General features: G+C 38.2%; 1 protein-coding gene across 1 annotated transcript in view; it reads right to left on the bottom strand.

The window, feature by feature from the left end:
* Positions 1-1575: 1575 nt before the first annotated feature.
* The window catches only part of FYB2 (FYN binding protein 2), a gene marked incomplete at its 5' end in the record, with an annotated part of 111286 nt that continues 97941 nt past the window's right edge, over positions 1576-14920 (bottom strand). The window contains one exon of the mRNA XM_079777376.1: positions 1576-14855. Coding sequence (XP_079633502.1) covers positions 14834-14855 — 22 coding nt within the window. The 3' untranslated portion in view covers positions 1576-14833. The remainder of the gene's footprint in view (positions 14856-14920) is intronic.

The raw sequence follows: 14920 nt of genomic DNA, 5'->3' as shown, positions 1-14920 counted from the left end.
GAAGCAAGGTCACCTCATAATCTGTGCCAGACTATCAATGGGATGACCTTAGAAATAAGGAACTAATCTGATTCCTTATCCTCACTGACAAAATCCCTAATAATTTTGAAGGTGGAAAAACAGCAGGAAGGAACCCAGTGGTATTTTAGCTTTGTTAGTCTTAATAAATCATATATTAGAAACTTATTCATATCAAAATTACTTTATATGGATGATTATCATATTTTTTGAGAGTTAAAAAATTATTTACTATTTTCTCATTCTTGCGGGTATTCATGAATATAATTTGATAGTTACCTGTTGAATTTAGGAGAACCAAGGGTCACAGTTTTGGTTTTACTGTATGCTTAAGTTTTTAAAGCACAGCTATTCTGTGAATCTAGAATTGTTTTGTGGAGAGAAGATTCCAGGAGGCTTAGTCCAGGATAACAGGAGCTAGAACATTGTCAAAGGAGGCTTTCTGTTGCTAATGAACAGAGAAGTACTAAATCCCCACAATCAGTACTAAATCCCCACATTTCAGTCTTATATACTGGTTAATTGTGGATGTGGTATGTGGTAGGCAGATCTGCGGTAGGAACAACTGTTTTTAGTTAAAATTCTAGAAGAGAGTTTCTATTGTTAGGTTATAGATAAAGGCTTAGCTATGTCATGGAAATGGACTCCATCGGATTCTAGAGTAGCATTTCCCAAATTGTATCCTGCGAGATGCTCTGCAGAAAGATTCCACTCAAACAAGTTTGGAAAACGTTACGTGCTACTTTCCCACTTGAAGATGACAGTAGATGTGAGCGTTAAAGGCTTTGATGCCCTGTGGGAAACAGGCAACCCTTTAACTTGTTTACCCTCTTCACCTGAATTAATTTAACCATGTTTTTTCAACTTACTAACCCCGTGGTCGGCAAACTGTGGCTCATGAGCCAAATGCGGCTCTTTGGCCCCTTGAGTGTGGCTCTTCCACAAAATACCACGGCCTGGGCGAGTCTATTTTGAAGAAGTGGCATTAGAAGTTTAAGTTTAAAAAATTTGGCTCTCACATTTCAATCGTTGTACTGTTGATATTTGGCTCTGTTGACTAATGAGTTTGCCGACCACTGTACAAACCCATGGGTAAAAGCAAATTTGGAAAATACTATTTTAGGAAAATTATTGTCCCCGATTGTCATAATTTGGGTAGTTAAGAATAAAATTAAGATCCCTTTTCCCTTATGCGTTGTTGGAGAGAATCTGGTTCAAAATCAGAATAATTGAATTTTAACCTGTGGACATAGTCACCTTGAGCTGCATTAAATAGCACCTTGATTTTCTTAATCAGGTTGTGGTATTGTTTGGGAGCAAAGTTTTCTTTTTTGTGTGTGCTGAATGGGTAACTGAAAAATCTTGAACCAGGTTACTTGTAAAAAAGTACTAAGACTAGGGACTAATGCTTATGGCTCTATGGATAATGAGCCAATATCATTGATTCTTACTTTCAAAATATGTATGTAGTGAGTGAACATTTTCTAAATAGATGTAATTCCCATTATCCTTTAATGTAGGAATAAACAACATCTCAAATTGAGTTTATAGGGAGGGAGGGAGGGAGGGAGGCAAACCTATTATAAGTTGGATTTTTCAATCTACAAGTTTAAAAAATGTTTTAAAAATTATTTTTAGAGAAACATTGATTTATTCCACTTATGGCTGATTCTTGTATGTGCTTTCACCTGGGATCGAACCCACAACTTGCGTGTATCAGGATGATGCCCTAACTCAGTGGTCGGCAAACTCATTAGTCAACAGAGCCAAATATCAACAGTACAACGATTGAAATTTCTTTTGAGAGCCAAATTTTTTAAACTTAAACTATATAGGTAGGTACATTGTTATTAACTTAATTAGGGTACTCCTAAGCTGGCCTTTGCTAAAAACTCAAGGGGCCAAAGAACCGCATGTGGCTCGCGAGCCGTAGTTTGCCGACCACTGCCCTAACCAATTGAGTTACCAGCCAGGGCTCAGTCAACAAGTTTTTAAGAGACAGTTTTGTAAACTAGCATTTGCATTCCTTGATACTAGCTATTATAAAGAGAATCCAGGAGCCTAAATTAAATCAGAAATGATCATATTTTTATGTCAGGGAATTGTCTGTATGTTGCTGCTTTCTCTTATTCCCTAGCCAGTTGGTACTCAGGGAATAGAAACTGATTTTTAGTATTTGATGAGACATAAGTGAGGAAATAATCATAGACAACTGTTACAGATTTTTTGACTGTGGAGTTATCTGTAGCCTCTATTATTGTGCAGCATACTGAGTTAATATAAGAACCACACCTTCTGTTTGTAAAATATAAAAGCTTGGAACGTGTCTACCACAGACACCGTCTCTTGTCTGTTCACTGGTTAATAATTGAAATCCTATTAATGGTTGTGAAATCTCAATATCTAAATGCTAGACATGTTCACAGTTTTGGCTGTTTTTGTTTTTTCAAAGACCCCTACCTTTTCAATCTGGTATTTCTTTACTTGTGGTTTTACTGTTATCCTGTTACTTTATGGCTTTTTAAATAAGGAATGTAATTTATTTTAATAATAGTTCTCAGAGATTATACTTCGTTAGAAATTCTGGATGAGGGATATGTGCAATCTGTTGGTAAGACACATCCTATGTTGGGGTTCATTTTTGTAACCTAAAGATAACAAAAGGTAACCTGAGGTATCTTTGAGCTTTAAAGTTCTGTCTTCTCATATGATTTGCATTAATGTCCACGTTTTATATATTTAGAGTTTTTATACTAGTGAGAATATTCTGTATATGTTTGGTGAGGCATTTTGATGTTATATATTGGATTTTTTTTTTTTCCGAAATGCAGCTACCCTCTGGAATACAAATGGCAGAAAACCAAACATGTTAAAACGTCATGTGCACTTGACAGAAGCAAACCATGGCTGATTTGAGGTGATGGGAGTGCTCCATACATTTTATAGTGATTTTTAGATCCATATCTATTAACTTAGTTAACATGCCGCAGTAACCTTGCCAGGCGCCCACTTTCCAGGTGAGGAAGCAGGATCAGAAAGCTCTTCATAAAGATCCATGCCATACAATAATCAGCAATGATCACTGCCCTTTATGTGCCTCCTTCCTGGCGGGGGGAGGTGGGGTGGAAGGGGGTGAGGATGGAGAGAACAGTCGCTGAAACATCAGAGTAGTTGAGTAATAAAAATAAACACAGGTGTATTGCTTTCAAGTCTTAGAGTGACATAACATAGTCTTAACTGTTTCTTAGTTTAATTATTTGAACCAGTTGATTGCACTAACTAGATGTAATTATATAAAGTATTTAGATGAGCATATTGATTTTTACAAGTAAGTCTGAGTTATTGAGGGTATTTAAAAAATACTGAAGGAACTTTTTAGGATATACTTCTTTAATTTGCAAGGTTCTTATCGTACAGTCTTTTTAAAAAGTAAAATTAGCTCCAGCCCCTATCCTAAATATTATCTGATTTAGGTGTACCTAAATTTTATTTACAGATGGATAATTTTTCATTTTGTATGCATATTAGATAAAACACTTTTCATAGAGTATATTTCTATTCATGAATACCTATTACCAGCTTGATATTCTCCCAAACCTTTGAAATGTAATTTTTGTTTGATGAGCTTTAAAAATTACATAAATTTATTTAAACCGGTTGCTGGCATCCTTACTAGTCTTTTGCACGTGTAAATATGGAGAGAGCAGGACCCACAGTGCAGACTGGATTGAGTTTTAGTTAAACCTTTTCAGCCACAACCTGATAAGAATCAGGCTGGTCTAGAAGTTCTCAGACTGGGCCTGTATTAATTTTGTGAGCCAGTGTTAATGTTTACTGCCAGCCTCACATAGCAATGTGCCAGTTTGCAGCCGCAACACTATATGTGACTTTTGGTAACTATATCTAAAGCAGTTTAGATTTTATGGATCTAACTTGTGATTATTGGGACAAGCAGGGTAGGTAAATTTCAGTTACATTTAAAGTGCAATTAAAAAAATTCTAGAGCAGAACTCTCTTTACAGGAAAAAGTACAGTATTTGTAGAATATCCTAGCATGAAAACTTTCGTGAGCATTCATAGAATTTTGACAAAGTTCATACAGTTTTTTTATTTGTTTATTTAAGGTTTGCTACTTTGTGTTGATTTAACATTTCAAAGAGAAATAGGAATAGCCAACGAGAATTGCATAATTAATTTTTGCTGCTAATTCACACATGTATTTTTCACAGTTAATCCCTTTTTAAGTTTCATTATGAAGAAAGACCATTTTTTCTAGACAAAATAACATTTCCTAAAATGAAAAATAGATCCACTGATCTAAAAAACAAAAACACCTTAATTGTGCCTTATGTTATAGGAAGAGTAAAAATTAGTCAAAAACTTGTTTAAACTGTATTTTCTTTTGTTCTAAGTCCTCTCCCTGTTCCTTATATCTGCCTCCATGAATGGTCACGTTGCTGTGTGCCTGTTTGTTTTCAGGTTACTTTGGCCAGACCTCAGCCTGTCATCATCACAAGTTGGTCACTAGATTATTCTTCTATTCTTTTTGTGTTGCTTCACTTTTTAAGTCACCTTGTTAAAAGTTTGGCTCTCTTCTCTTGTTTTTACAAAGAGTGCAATGAATAGCAATCTTTATATTTCATCCCTTTAAAAAGTTTGTAAAGGAAAGACTGCAGATCAAAGAACATAATCTAATTTGGAATCTTAGTCTGTTTGGCTGCTGTGTCAACAGCAAGTCAATAACCTCATTTCATTTTCTCATCTATAAAATGTGGATAATAACCTACCTCACAGGTGTGTATGAAAAACTGTTTGAAGGTCCTTGTTTAAATACAGGGTTTATCGTGCTCATATTTAATGTAAATCCTCCCTTTTTTTTAATAGATATATTTGATACTGATAGAATGAGTATCTTGATTTTAGGTAAGTCTTATGTGGTAAGAATATAGTAGTAAAAATGTTTTAAGACCACAGTTTCACAAATTATGATATTCTTATTTTATGTGACTTTTAAAATTTATTGCAAACAGTGACTATTCAATTATCAAATTTGTCCTTTGTTGCAACAAATATTCAGAACTTCTTAAAATGTTGGCTGAAGCTGCCTTAATGTACCGAAATAGAGCTTTCTCAAGACTGTTCACAAATCTATGTTTGTATAATGTTTTAAGTATTTAATGTAAAATTGTAATAGAACTGTAAATTCTAAGTATAGTAAATTTAATATTGTTTTAGGAAGAATGCTTGAATTCTTTATCATGTATACTTAAATATTATATAGTGAATTTCGAGTGCAAAAAAATAAAACTTAAAGTTGACAGCCATTAGGCTATATCCTTGACAATCATTAGAAAATGTAATATTGGATATTAATTATTAAGTTTTTTCCCAAGAACACACTGCACTCATTCTTTCTTAGCCCATCTTTGAAAAAGAAAACAAAAACAAACAATAAAAAACACTCCCTAGGCTAATACATTAAATTTTTGAAGCACTTAATTACATATCTATTAAACATTTTTTTAGCTGTTCAAATTGAGATCACTTTTTGTAATTTGTTTCAGGAAGAAAAAAAAGAGACCAGACTCCCAGTGCTTTTGTATTTTAATAACCATAGATTCAAATTTCAGTTTTGTTATGAAATTTTTGTGAGTATTCAGTGACCAGTGGGAAGGATGTGTCTTCCAGTAATTATGTGGTAAAGATGTCTTCTTGAATTACACAGCATTTCATAGTTACAGGCTCACCCTAGTTAATATGTGCACTGTACAAACTCATAAGAGAAAAGCAGCATATCTGATTGCTTTATAAGCTTTTTTTCCACAAAATCAAATTAAACTCTCTGGTTAATTTGAAAGCTCTTTTTGTTTCTGTTCAATTATTAAACGAATATTCTGCATGTCAGGTAATGGTTACAGAGAAAACTATTGTAGAAAAAGATTGTCTGTGACTCCTTGGAGACTTCATACCATCTTTGTCTTCTTTGTTATATGTGGTAGTTCCTAATCTTAGCCATTGTATTAGTTTTCTATTGCTGCCATAACAGATTACTACAAACTTAGTGGCTTAATGCATTTTTTTAAAATTATTGAGGTAACATTGGTTAATAACATAACTTTCAGGTGTACAATTCTATGTATACACTATAGTATGCTTACCACCAGAAGTCTAGTTAGTCTGTTTGTCACCATATATTTGATACCCTTTTTGCCCTCACTGCACCCTACTTTCCTCTTTGGTAACCACCAACTTGTTGTCTGTATTTATGAGTTTGTTTTTTGTTTTGTTGGTTCATTCATCTTTTGTTTTATATTTCTACTAGAGGCCCGGTGCACAAAATTCGTGCACGGGGGTGCAGGGCGGGGGGGTCCCTCAGCCCTGTCTTAGCCTGCAAAGACGCCAGCATCCCTCACCCCGGCCTCTAGACAGAGGTTCCTCCCTTCCTTCTGCACAGCCTCTGGGAAGATGCTTGTCCTGGGCCTCCTCACTGTGATGTTGTAAGTATATGCACAGTAACCTCTATTCTGTTCCCTCACCTTCAAAGCCACATTTTATGAAGGAAGGCAGATGGCACCAAACAATAAGGTACTTGGATAAGAAATCTACATGAAAAGTGCAGTAAATTTTCTCCAAAAGACAAACAGCTAGCTAAACCAGTGAGCAAAAGGACAATAATGCATATATTAGACTAGAGGCCCGGTGCACAAAATGCGTGCACGGAGGGGGGTTGTCCCTCAGCCCAGCCTGTACCCTCTCCAATATGGGACCCCTCAAGGGATGTCCGACTGCCCGTTTAGGCCCGATCCCGGTGGACATCCCTCTCACAATCCAGGACTGCTGGCTCCCAACTGCTTGCCTGCCTGCCTTCCTAATTGCCCCTAACCGCTTCTGCCTGCCAGCCTGATCACCCCCTAACCACTCTGCTGCCAGCCTGTTTGCCCCCAACTTCCCTCCTCTGCCGGCCTGGTCACCCCTAACTGCCCTCTCCTGCAGGGTTGATCACCTCCAACTGCCCTCCCTTGCAGGCTGGGTGCCTCCCAACTGCCCTCTCCTGCTGGCCATCTTGTGGTGGCCATCTTGTGTCCACAGGGGGGCAGGATCTTTGACCACATGGGGGCAGCTATATTGTGTGTTGCAGTGATGATCAATCTGTATATTACTCTTTTATTAGATAGGATAGAGGCCTGGTACAGGGGTGGGAGCCAGCTGGTTTGCCCTGAAGGGTGTCCCGGATCAGGTGAGGGTTCCCTTGGGGCATGGGGCAGCCTGAGCGAGGGGCCTGTGGTGGTTTGCAGGCCAGCCACGCCCCCTGGCAACCCAAGCGGAGGCCCTGGTATCTGGAATTTATTTTCCTTCTACAATTGAAACTTTGTAGCCTGGAGCTCCAGAGGCTCCCTCCAGACCGGCAGCCATTGCTGTTGGGGTTATAATTGAAACTTTGTTGCCTTAAGCGGGTGTGCTGAAAGCTTTGCTTCCCCTGTTGCCGGGGGCAACCCTGGCCTGCTCTCTCAAGCTCCATTCTGCCGCCATTTGTTTGAATTGTTTACCTTCTATAATTGAAACTTTGTAGCTTGAGTGGAGGCTTAGGCCTGGCAAGGGCAGGCGGAAAGCTTGGCTTCCTCTGTTACCTAGGAAACCTTGCTCTCTCTGGCGGTAGCCATCTTGGTTTGGGTTAATTTGCATGCTCACTCTGATTGGATGGTGGGCGTGGCTTGTGGGCGTGTCGGAGGTATGGTCAATTTGCATATTTGTCTATTATTAGGTAGATCTTTATTTTATATTTCATAAGTGAACTCATATAGTTTTTGTCCTTTTCTGTTTGACTTATTTCATTTAGCATAATACACTCAAGATCCACCCATGTTGTTGCAAATGGCAATATTTTATCTTTTTTTTATGGTTGAGTAGTATTGTATTGTGTGTGTGTGTGTGTGTGTGTGTGTGTGTGTGTATGTATACACACACACACAATGTAATTGTAATATATATATTATAATCTTTTACAATTATACTAGAGGGCAGGTGCACGAAAATTCGTGCACTTGGGGCGGGGGTGGGAGGAGAGGGACTGTCAGCCCAGCCTGCACACTCTCACAATCTGGGACCCCTCGGGTAGGGTCCAGTCCCATTGCAGCATGGCTCTGGTTTCCCGGGCCTGCGGGCAGGGGGAGGGACCATGAGGCCAGTCCGGTTGCAGCATGGCTCCAGTTCCTGGAGCCTGTGGGCCAGAGGGAGGGACCAAGAGGCCAGTCCGATGGCAGCATGACTCTGGTTCCCCGGAGCCTGCGGGCCGGGGGGAGGGAACAGGAGGCCAGTCCAATGGCAGCATGGCTTCGTTCCCACAGCTCCCTCCCGCTGCCATGCTGCAGGCGGCCGGGGCCCACAGCTCCCTCCCGCTGCCATGCCGCAGGCGGCCGGGGCCCACAGCTCCCTCCTGCTGCTAGCAGCCAGGACCCAGGACTGACTCCTGCTATGGGCCGGCGGGACCCAGGACTGACTTCCGCCATGCTGGCCGGGACATTAGCCTGGTATTCGGTCATCTGTCTGGATGTTTAGGTTGTGATGGACCCTGGCTCTTTATTTATTAGGATACACATACATACATAGTTTCTTTATCCATTTATCCATTGATGGACACTTCGGTTGTTTCCATGTCTTGGTTATTGTAAATAATGCTGCAATGAACACAGAGGTACATATATCTTTTCTAATGAGTGTTTTCATATTCTTTGGATAAATGCCCAGAAGACAAATTGTTAAGTCATATGGTAGTTTTAGTCTTATTTTTTTTGAGACCCTCCATACTGCTTTCCACAGTGGCTGCACCAATTTACATGGCTACCAAGAGTATACAAGGGTTCCCTTTTCTCCACATCCTCTCCAACAGTTGTTATTTGGTTTTTTAAATTTGATTTTGATAACAGCTTTTTTAACAGGTGTGAAGTAATATCTTATTGTGGTTTTCATTTGCATTTCCCTAGTGATTAGTGATGTTGAACATCTTTGCATGTGCCTGTTGACCATCTGTATGTCTTCCTTGGAAAAATGTCAATTCAGATGCTCTGCTCATTTGTTAATCTGGTTGTTTCTTTTTTGTTGTTGAGTTCTTTATATATTTTGGATATTAACCCTATGTTAGAAATATCATTTGCAAATATCTTCTATTGAAGTGGTTGCCTTTTTGTTTTGTTGGTTTCCTTTGATGCGCAGAAGGCTTTTAGTTTGATGTAGACATGTTAATTGTTGTTTTTGTTCCTCTTATTTTGGGAGTCAAATTCACGAAAATACTAGTAAGACCAATGTCAGGAAGCTTACTGCTTATGTTTTATTCTATGTATTTTATTGTACAGGTCCTACATTCAAGTCTTTAACCTTTTGCACTCGGATGTCGAGTGTGACTCGACACGGTTAGCATTAGAATAAAGGAATCGAGAAAAAAGCAAGTGAGTGCAAAGGGTTAATGATTTTGAGTTAATTTTTGTGTATGGTGTAGTTTCATTTTTTTTGCATGTGACTGTTTAGTTTTCCCAAATCATATTTTGAAAAGACTTCTCTATTGTGTATTTTTGGTTCTTTTGTTGTAAATATTTCCATATATGTGTGGGTTTATATCTGGGCTCTCAGTTCTGTTCCATTGGTCCATGTATCTGTTTTTCTGCCAATACATACTGTTTTGGTCACTATAGCTTTGTAGTATAGTTTGAAATTGGGGAATGTGATACCTGCAGCATTGTGCCCCAGGATTACTTTGGCTATTTGGGATCTTTTGTGGTTCTATACAAAGTTTTGGATTTTTTTTTTTATTTCTTTGAAAAATAAAAAGTTTGAGAAGGGACTGCAGTGAATCTGTAGATTTCTTTAGTTAAAATAGACATGTTAATTGTGTTAATTCTTCCAATCCATAAACACAGAATACTTTTTCATTTCTTTGTGTCTTCTACAATTTCTTTCAACAATGTCTTATAGTTGTTTTCCCAGTCTTTCACCTCCTTTGCTAAATTTAATCCTGGGTATTTTATTCTTTGTCTTGCAGTTGTAAATGAGATTGTTTTCTTCATTTCTCTTTCTGTTAGTTCATTATTGATAGTTCATTTTAGTATATAGAAACACAGCAGATGAAAATATTGCTACACCTGCTTACTTCTGGATGCCATTTGCTTGAGGTATAATCTTCCACCACTTTACTTTGAGCCTGTGTGTGTCTTTGGTGCTGAGATGGGTTTCCTTTAAGAAGGTAGCTTATAGTTGGGTTTTGTTTTTAAATCCATTCATCTACTCCATGCCTTTTGATTGGTGAGTTCAGCCCATTTCTATTCAGGGTGACTAGTGATATATGTGGACTTACCACTGCCATGTTATCTTTTGATTTCTGATTGTTCTGTGTCTTCATTGTTTCTTTCCCCTGTGTTTCTGTCTGCTACTTTAGTTTGGTGGTTTTCTATGATGTTTTTCTCCATTTCCTTTTTAATGTTTCATGTCTGAGCTCTGGCTTTTTGTTTTGTGGTTACCATGAAGCTTTTGTAAAATATCTCATAGATAAAATAGTCCTTTTTATTCTGATAGTGTTTTATCTTCAATTGCCTAAACTAGTTTCCTCCTTTTTATGTTTTTGTTGTCACAAATTATCCCATAATATATTTGTTTATTATCAAATTGAAGTAGCTAAAGTTTTTAATTCTTTTCCCCCTTTTAACCTTTGTTATATTTAAGTGTTTAACAACTGAAAGAGTTGTGATTTCCTGCTTCTGCCAGACACCTTACTCAAAATTTTTTGTCTTTTTCTTTTAGGTTGAAGAGCTCCTTTCAACATTTCTTGTAGTGGTAAATTCCCTCAGCATTTGCTTGTCTGGGTAGCCTTTATTTCCCCTTTATGTCTAAAGCAGGGGTGGGGAACATCTGGCCCATGGACCATATAAGGCCCACAAAATCACTTGGTCTGGCCCTGCCAAGGCAATCTTAGGCAGGACTTGAAATTCAGTACATCTAGAAGCTTTCTTCATAGCAACATAAATTTATATTAAGTAACTGTTATAAATATCCAAATGGCCCTTGGCAGAAAAGAGGTTCCCCACCCATGATCTAAAGGATAATTTTGTTAAGAGTGTACGTGGCCAGTGATTTTTCTCTCTCATATTCTTTCCATCCTGGCCTGTAGGCGAGAAATCTGATAATTTGATCGGGTTTCTTTTCTAGGTTACTGTCTTTTTTTTCCATGGCTGCCTTGAAAATTCTTTATCATTAACTTTTGGGTTTTAATATAACCTTTTGGAGAAGGTCTCTTTGCATTGAGGTAATTAGGTGTTCTGTTAGCTTCTTGTACTATGCTGTTCCCTTTTTCCTCACTTCTGGAATGCCCATTATCCTTATACTAGAATCCCGATGCACGAAGATTCGTGCTAGAATGGGCTTTCCTTTCCCTGGCTGCCGGCACCGCCTTTCCACTCTGGCCCAGCCTCTTTCTGCTCAGGACCCTCCTTCCCATGCTGCCAGAGGCCCTGAGAGACCAGGGGTGTGGCAGAACACCTGCGTTGTTGCCATGGCGACTGCGCAAACATCCCGCCACCATCACTGGGTGGCTGAGTATGCAAATTAACCGCCATCTTTGTTGGGTTAATTTGCATATCACTCCTGATTGGCTGGTGGCGTAGTGGAGGTATGGTCAATTTACATGTTTGTCTATTATTAGGTAAGATTGCCCTTTCTAATTGTTCAGTTGTTCTCATAGAGTTCTTTCATTTTTAAAAAATCTTAGTTTTCTCTCCTCCTCAACCTGAATAATTTCTAGATTTCAGTCTTTGAGCTAGCGAATTCTCTCTTTTTTATGATCTGCCTGCCTTATTTCCAATTCTTTCTAATACATTCATCGCATTTATTGAGTTCTTCAGCTCCAGAATTTTTTTTTTTTAGTTTCAATCTTTTTCGTAATATACGCCTTCTGTTCATTAATTTTATGCTTGATTTCATTGACCTTCCTTTCCAAGTTTTCTTGTATTGCATTGAGTTTCTTCATGACTGCTATTTTGAATTCTCTGTCATTTAGATATAGTCTTCCATGACTTTGAATTTGGTTTCTAGAGAACTGTCATTTTCTTTTTGTGATACCATGTTATCTTGGTTGTTCATGGTGTTTGATGTTTTGTTCCTCCTCTAGAGCAGTTAAGTAGTGAACACATTTCATGTTTAGGTACCATTTTGGTTTTAAGAATTCAGCAGGTTGTTAGAGGTCTTACTTTCCAATAGGAGGTGCTATAATGTTTCAGTTTTCTCTTATGCACTACTTGTGTCTTCATGCTCTCTGATGCCCGGTGCTGTTGGCATCTTTGTGGTGGTGGAGTGGAGGGCACCACTGTGGTTGTGGAAGTTGTCGCTTGGGTGATAAGGGTGGTGGGTGCCCCTGCTATGTCCGGTTGCCGGAGTCTTGGGTCACCACCACCATGGCAGGGAAAGTGGCTCATCTGCAGCTTCTAGAGCCATTATTATTCTCTGGATCACGTCATCTTCAAAGCCAGCAACAGGGGGCTCATGGCTCAAAGGTCTCCTGCCTCTTCTTCCACTACTTCTCTGGCTGGCTCTTCTAAGGGCCTGTGCAATTAAATAGGGCTCACCTGGATAATCTCCCCATTTTAAAGTCAGCAGCCTTAATTTTATCTATAAAGTCATGTAACATATTTGCAGGTATAGTGCCAGCCAGGGCATGAAGATCATGGAGGCCACCATTCTGCTTACAACAGGAAGGGAATGGCCTAGAACCATGGTCGGCAAACTGCGGCTCGCGAGCCACATGCGGCTCTTTGGCCCCTTGAGTGTGGCTCTTCCACAAATGCCATGGCCTGGGCGAGTCTATTTTGAAGAAGTGGTGTTAGAAGAAGTTTAAGTTTTAAAAATTTGGCTCTCAAATTTCAATCGTTGTACTGTTGATATTTGGCTCTGTTGACTAATGAGTTTGCCGACCACTGGAGAAGATCTCAGGTAACAATAGAATTTTATACTAATGGCCACTGAGACTAGAAAACAAGCAATGTAGACGGGATCCTATGTACTACCAATTATGGTAACCATCCATATTTATATACCTAAAAGCAACTTTTTGAAAAACATTGTACTTTAGTCCTCATTAATGACACATCGAAGTCAAGATATACTAGTATAAGATTTCAATTTGCTTTTCCAAACTTAGAAGAAGGAATTTGTATTGATTAGTAAAAATGCTTTTCCTTTATTTCCTAAATTCCATGGGTAGTGCATGCTTACTGTGGGAAATTTGAAAAGTACAGGATGTTTGAAGAAGAGGAAAAAAGAAATCATCCTAACCCTGTTACCCAGAAACAACCACATCTCTTAGGAATTTGTCTTTAAATATTCTTTTTTTCCTCTCTTCCTATTCTTCCCCTACAATCTGTGTTTTAAAAGTTCTGAAGGTGTGTAAGAGAGGGCCCAGTCAACAGAATGCTATGTCATCTTGGAAAACCAAGTGTTTCACAGAAGTCTCAGGAGGAAGGGAAGGTTTTGTCGTGCATGTTAACAGGTGGCTGGTGACTTGGCCGATAAATGAATTTGTGTGGGCCAGTGTGAGCCTCTGTTAGGGTCAAGTACATTTGTATGTTTTTTTATCTGACAGAACGTTATATTTACTGATATGTTTTCATGCAGAATTAAAAGTAAAATAGAGACAGATGACATCACTGAAGTCTTGGTTATGATGAGTTATGATGTTTACATTAGAGAATCTTACAGATCAATAATGTGAGAAATTTAGGTATGATTTAAGGAATGGAAGAAATGTGGCTGACAGTGAAATAGAAACAATCACATTGAGTATAGATTAGAGGCAATTATTTTTCCTAAAAAATATGGTTTGTATTGACAAATAGTAATGAGGTACTAGTTTATGATAAATCAAATGGTTTATACTTTAACAACATAGGAAAATATTCAGTTTTAAAATCCTGTTAAATACAGGGCATCCCAAATATATGTATACACACTTTAACAGCTGATAGCGCAATTTTGAAAATGAAATTATTTTCATAAACACTGCCTTTATAATTATTAAAAGGTGTATATACATTTTTGGGGAGACACCCTATATACCTATGTAAAAGTACTTACATCCCAGCCATTTTTTTCAAGTCTTAAGATTTGAATTTCAAAACACATTTTTTGTTTTCAACATCTTTCAACCTCAGAAAAGGCCAGGTACTGAAATAACAGCACTTATACAGTATTCTGTATTAAAGATTTTAGGACTCTTTTATTTATATTATTACATTGCAGCCTGACAACAACCCCTGTGAAGTAGACAAGGTGTTATTAGCTGTTTTTACTAATGAGAAAATTGTGACAAAGCAGAACACTTATACCTTGAGCTGTAATGGTAATTGTACTGTGAGTATAAAATGGTTGCACTATGTATTTTGGAATTAAATTACACCCATTTTAAATGTACAGCATCTTTTAGAAGTTATAAACACTTGTGTACTCATAATAGAAGCACACTAACATCTGTACAACTGACTAGGTAGTTCCATAGGCATGATTGGTTCCATAGGCATGATTGCTAACTTCAGATGTGGCTCATTGAGTAAGTGCTCAAATGCTAAAACACACTTTCCCATTCTCCGAGCCAGCAGTAAAATAGACATGGAAAGATAACCTTTTGGGAGTAAAATCAACGAAATGTGGAGGATTTGTTTTCTCTTCTGAGTTCCTAATGAATGTTTCCACCATCTCATTTTGACATGTAAACTGATGGGAGCAGGACCAGTATCTCAGAACTGGTTCTCACTTGTGCATGGTACACTGGATGTGGATCTTCCTAAGGTGAACAACCTTGAGGCCTAAGAAAAAATAGAAATATATTTTGAAATGTAGACAGTGGAGTAGTGAGCAGGAGATTTCTGGG

Source organism: Cnephaeus nilssonii (genome assembly GCF_951640355.1).
Source record: "Cnephaeus nilssonii genome assembly, chromosome: 7".
Taxonomy (NCBI): domain Eukaryota; kingdom Metazoa; phylum Chordata; class Mammalia; order Chiroptera; family Vespertilionidae; genus Cnephaeus; species Cnephaeus nilssonii.
The sequence above is the reverse complement of the archived record's forward strand: the minus strand, read 5'-3'. Positions and strand labels throughout refer to the sequence as shown.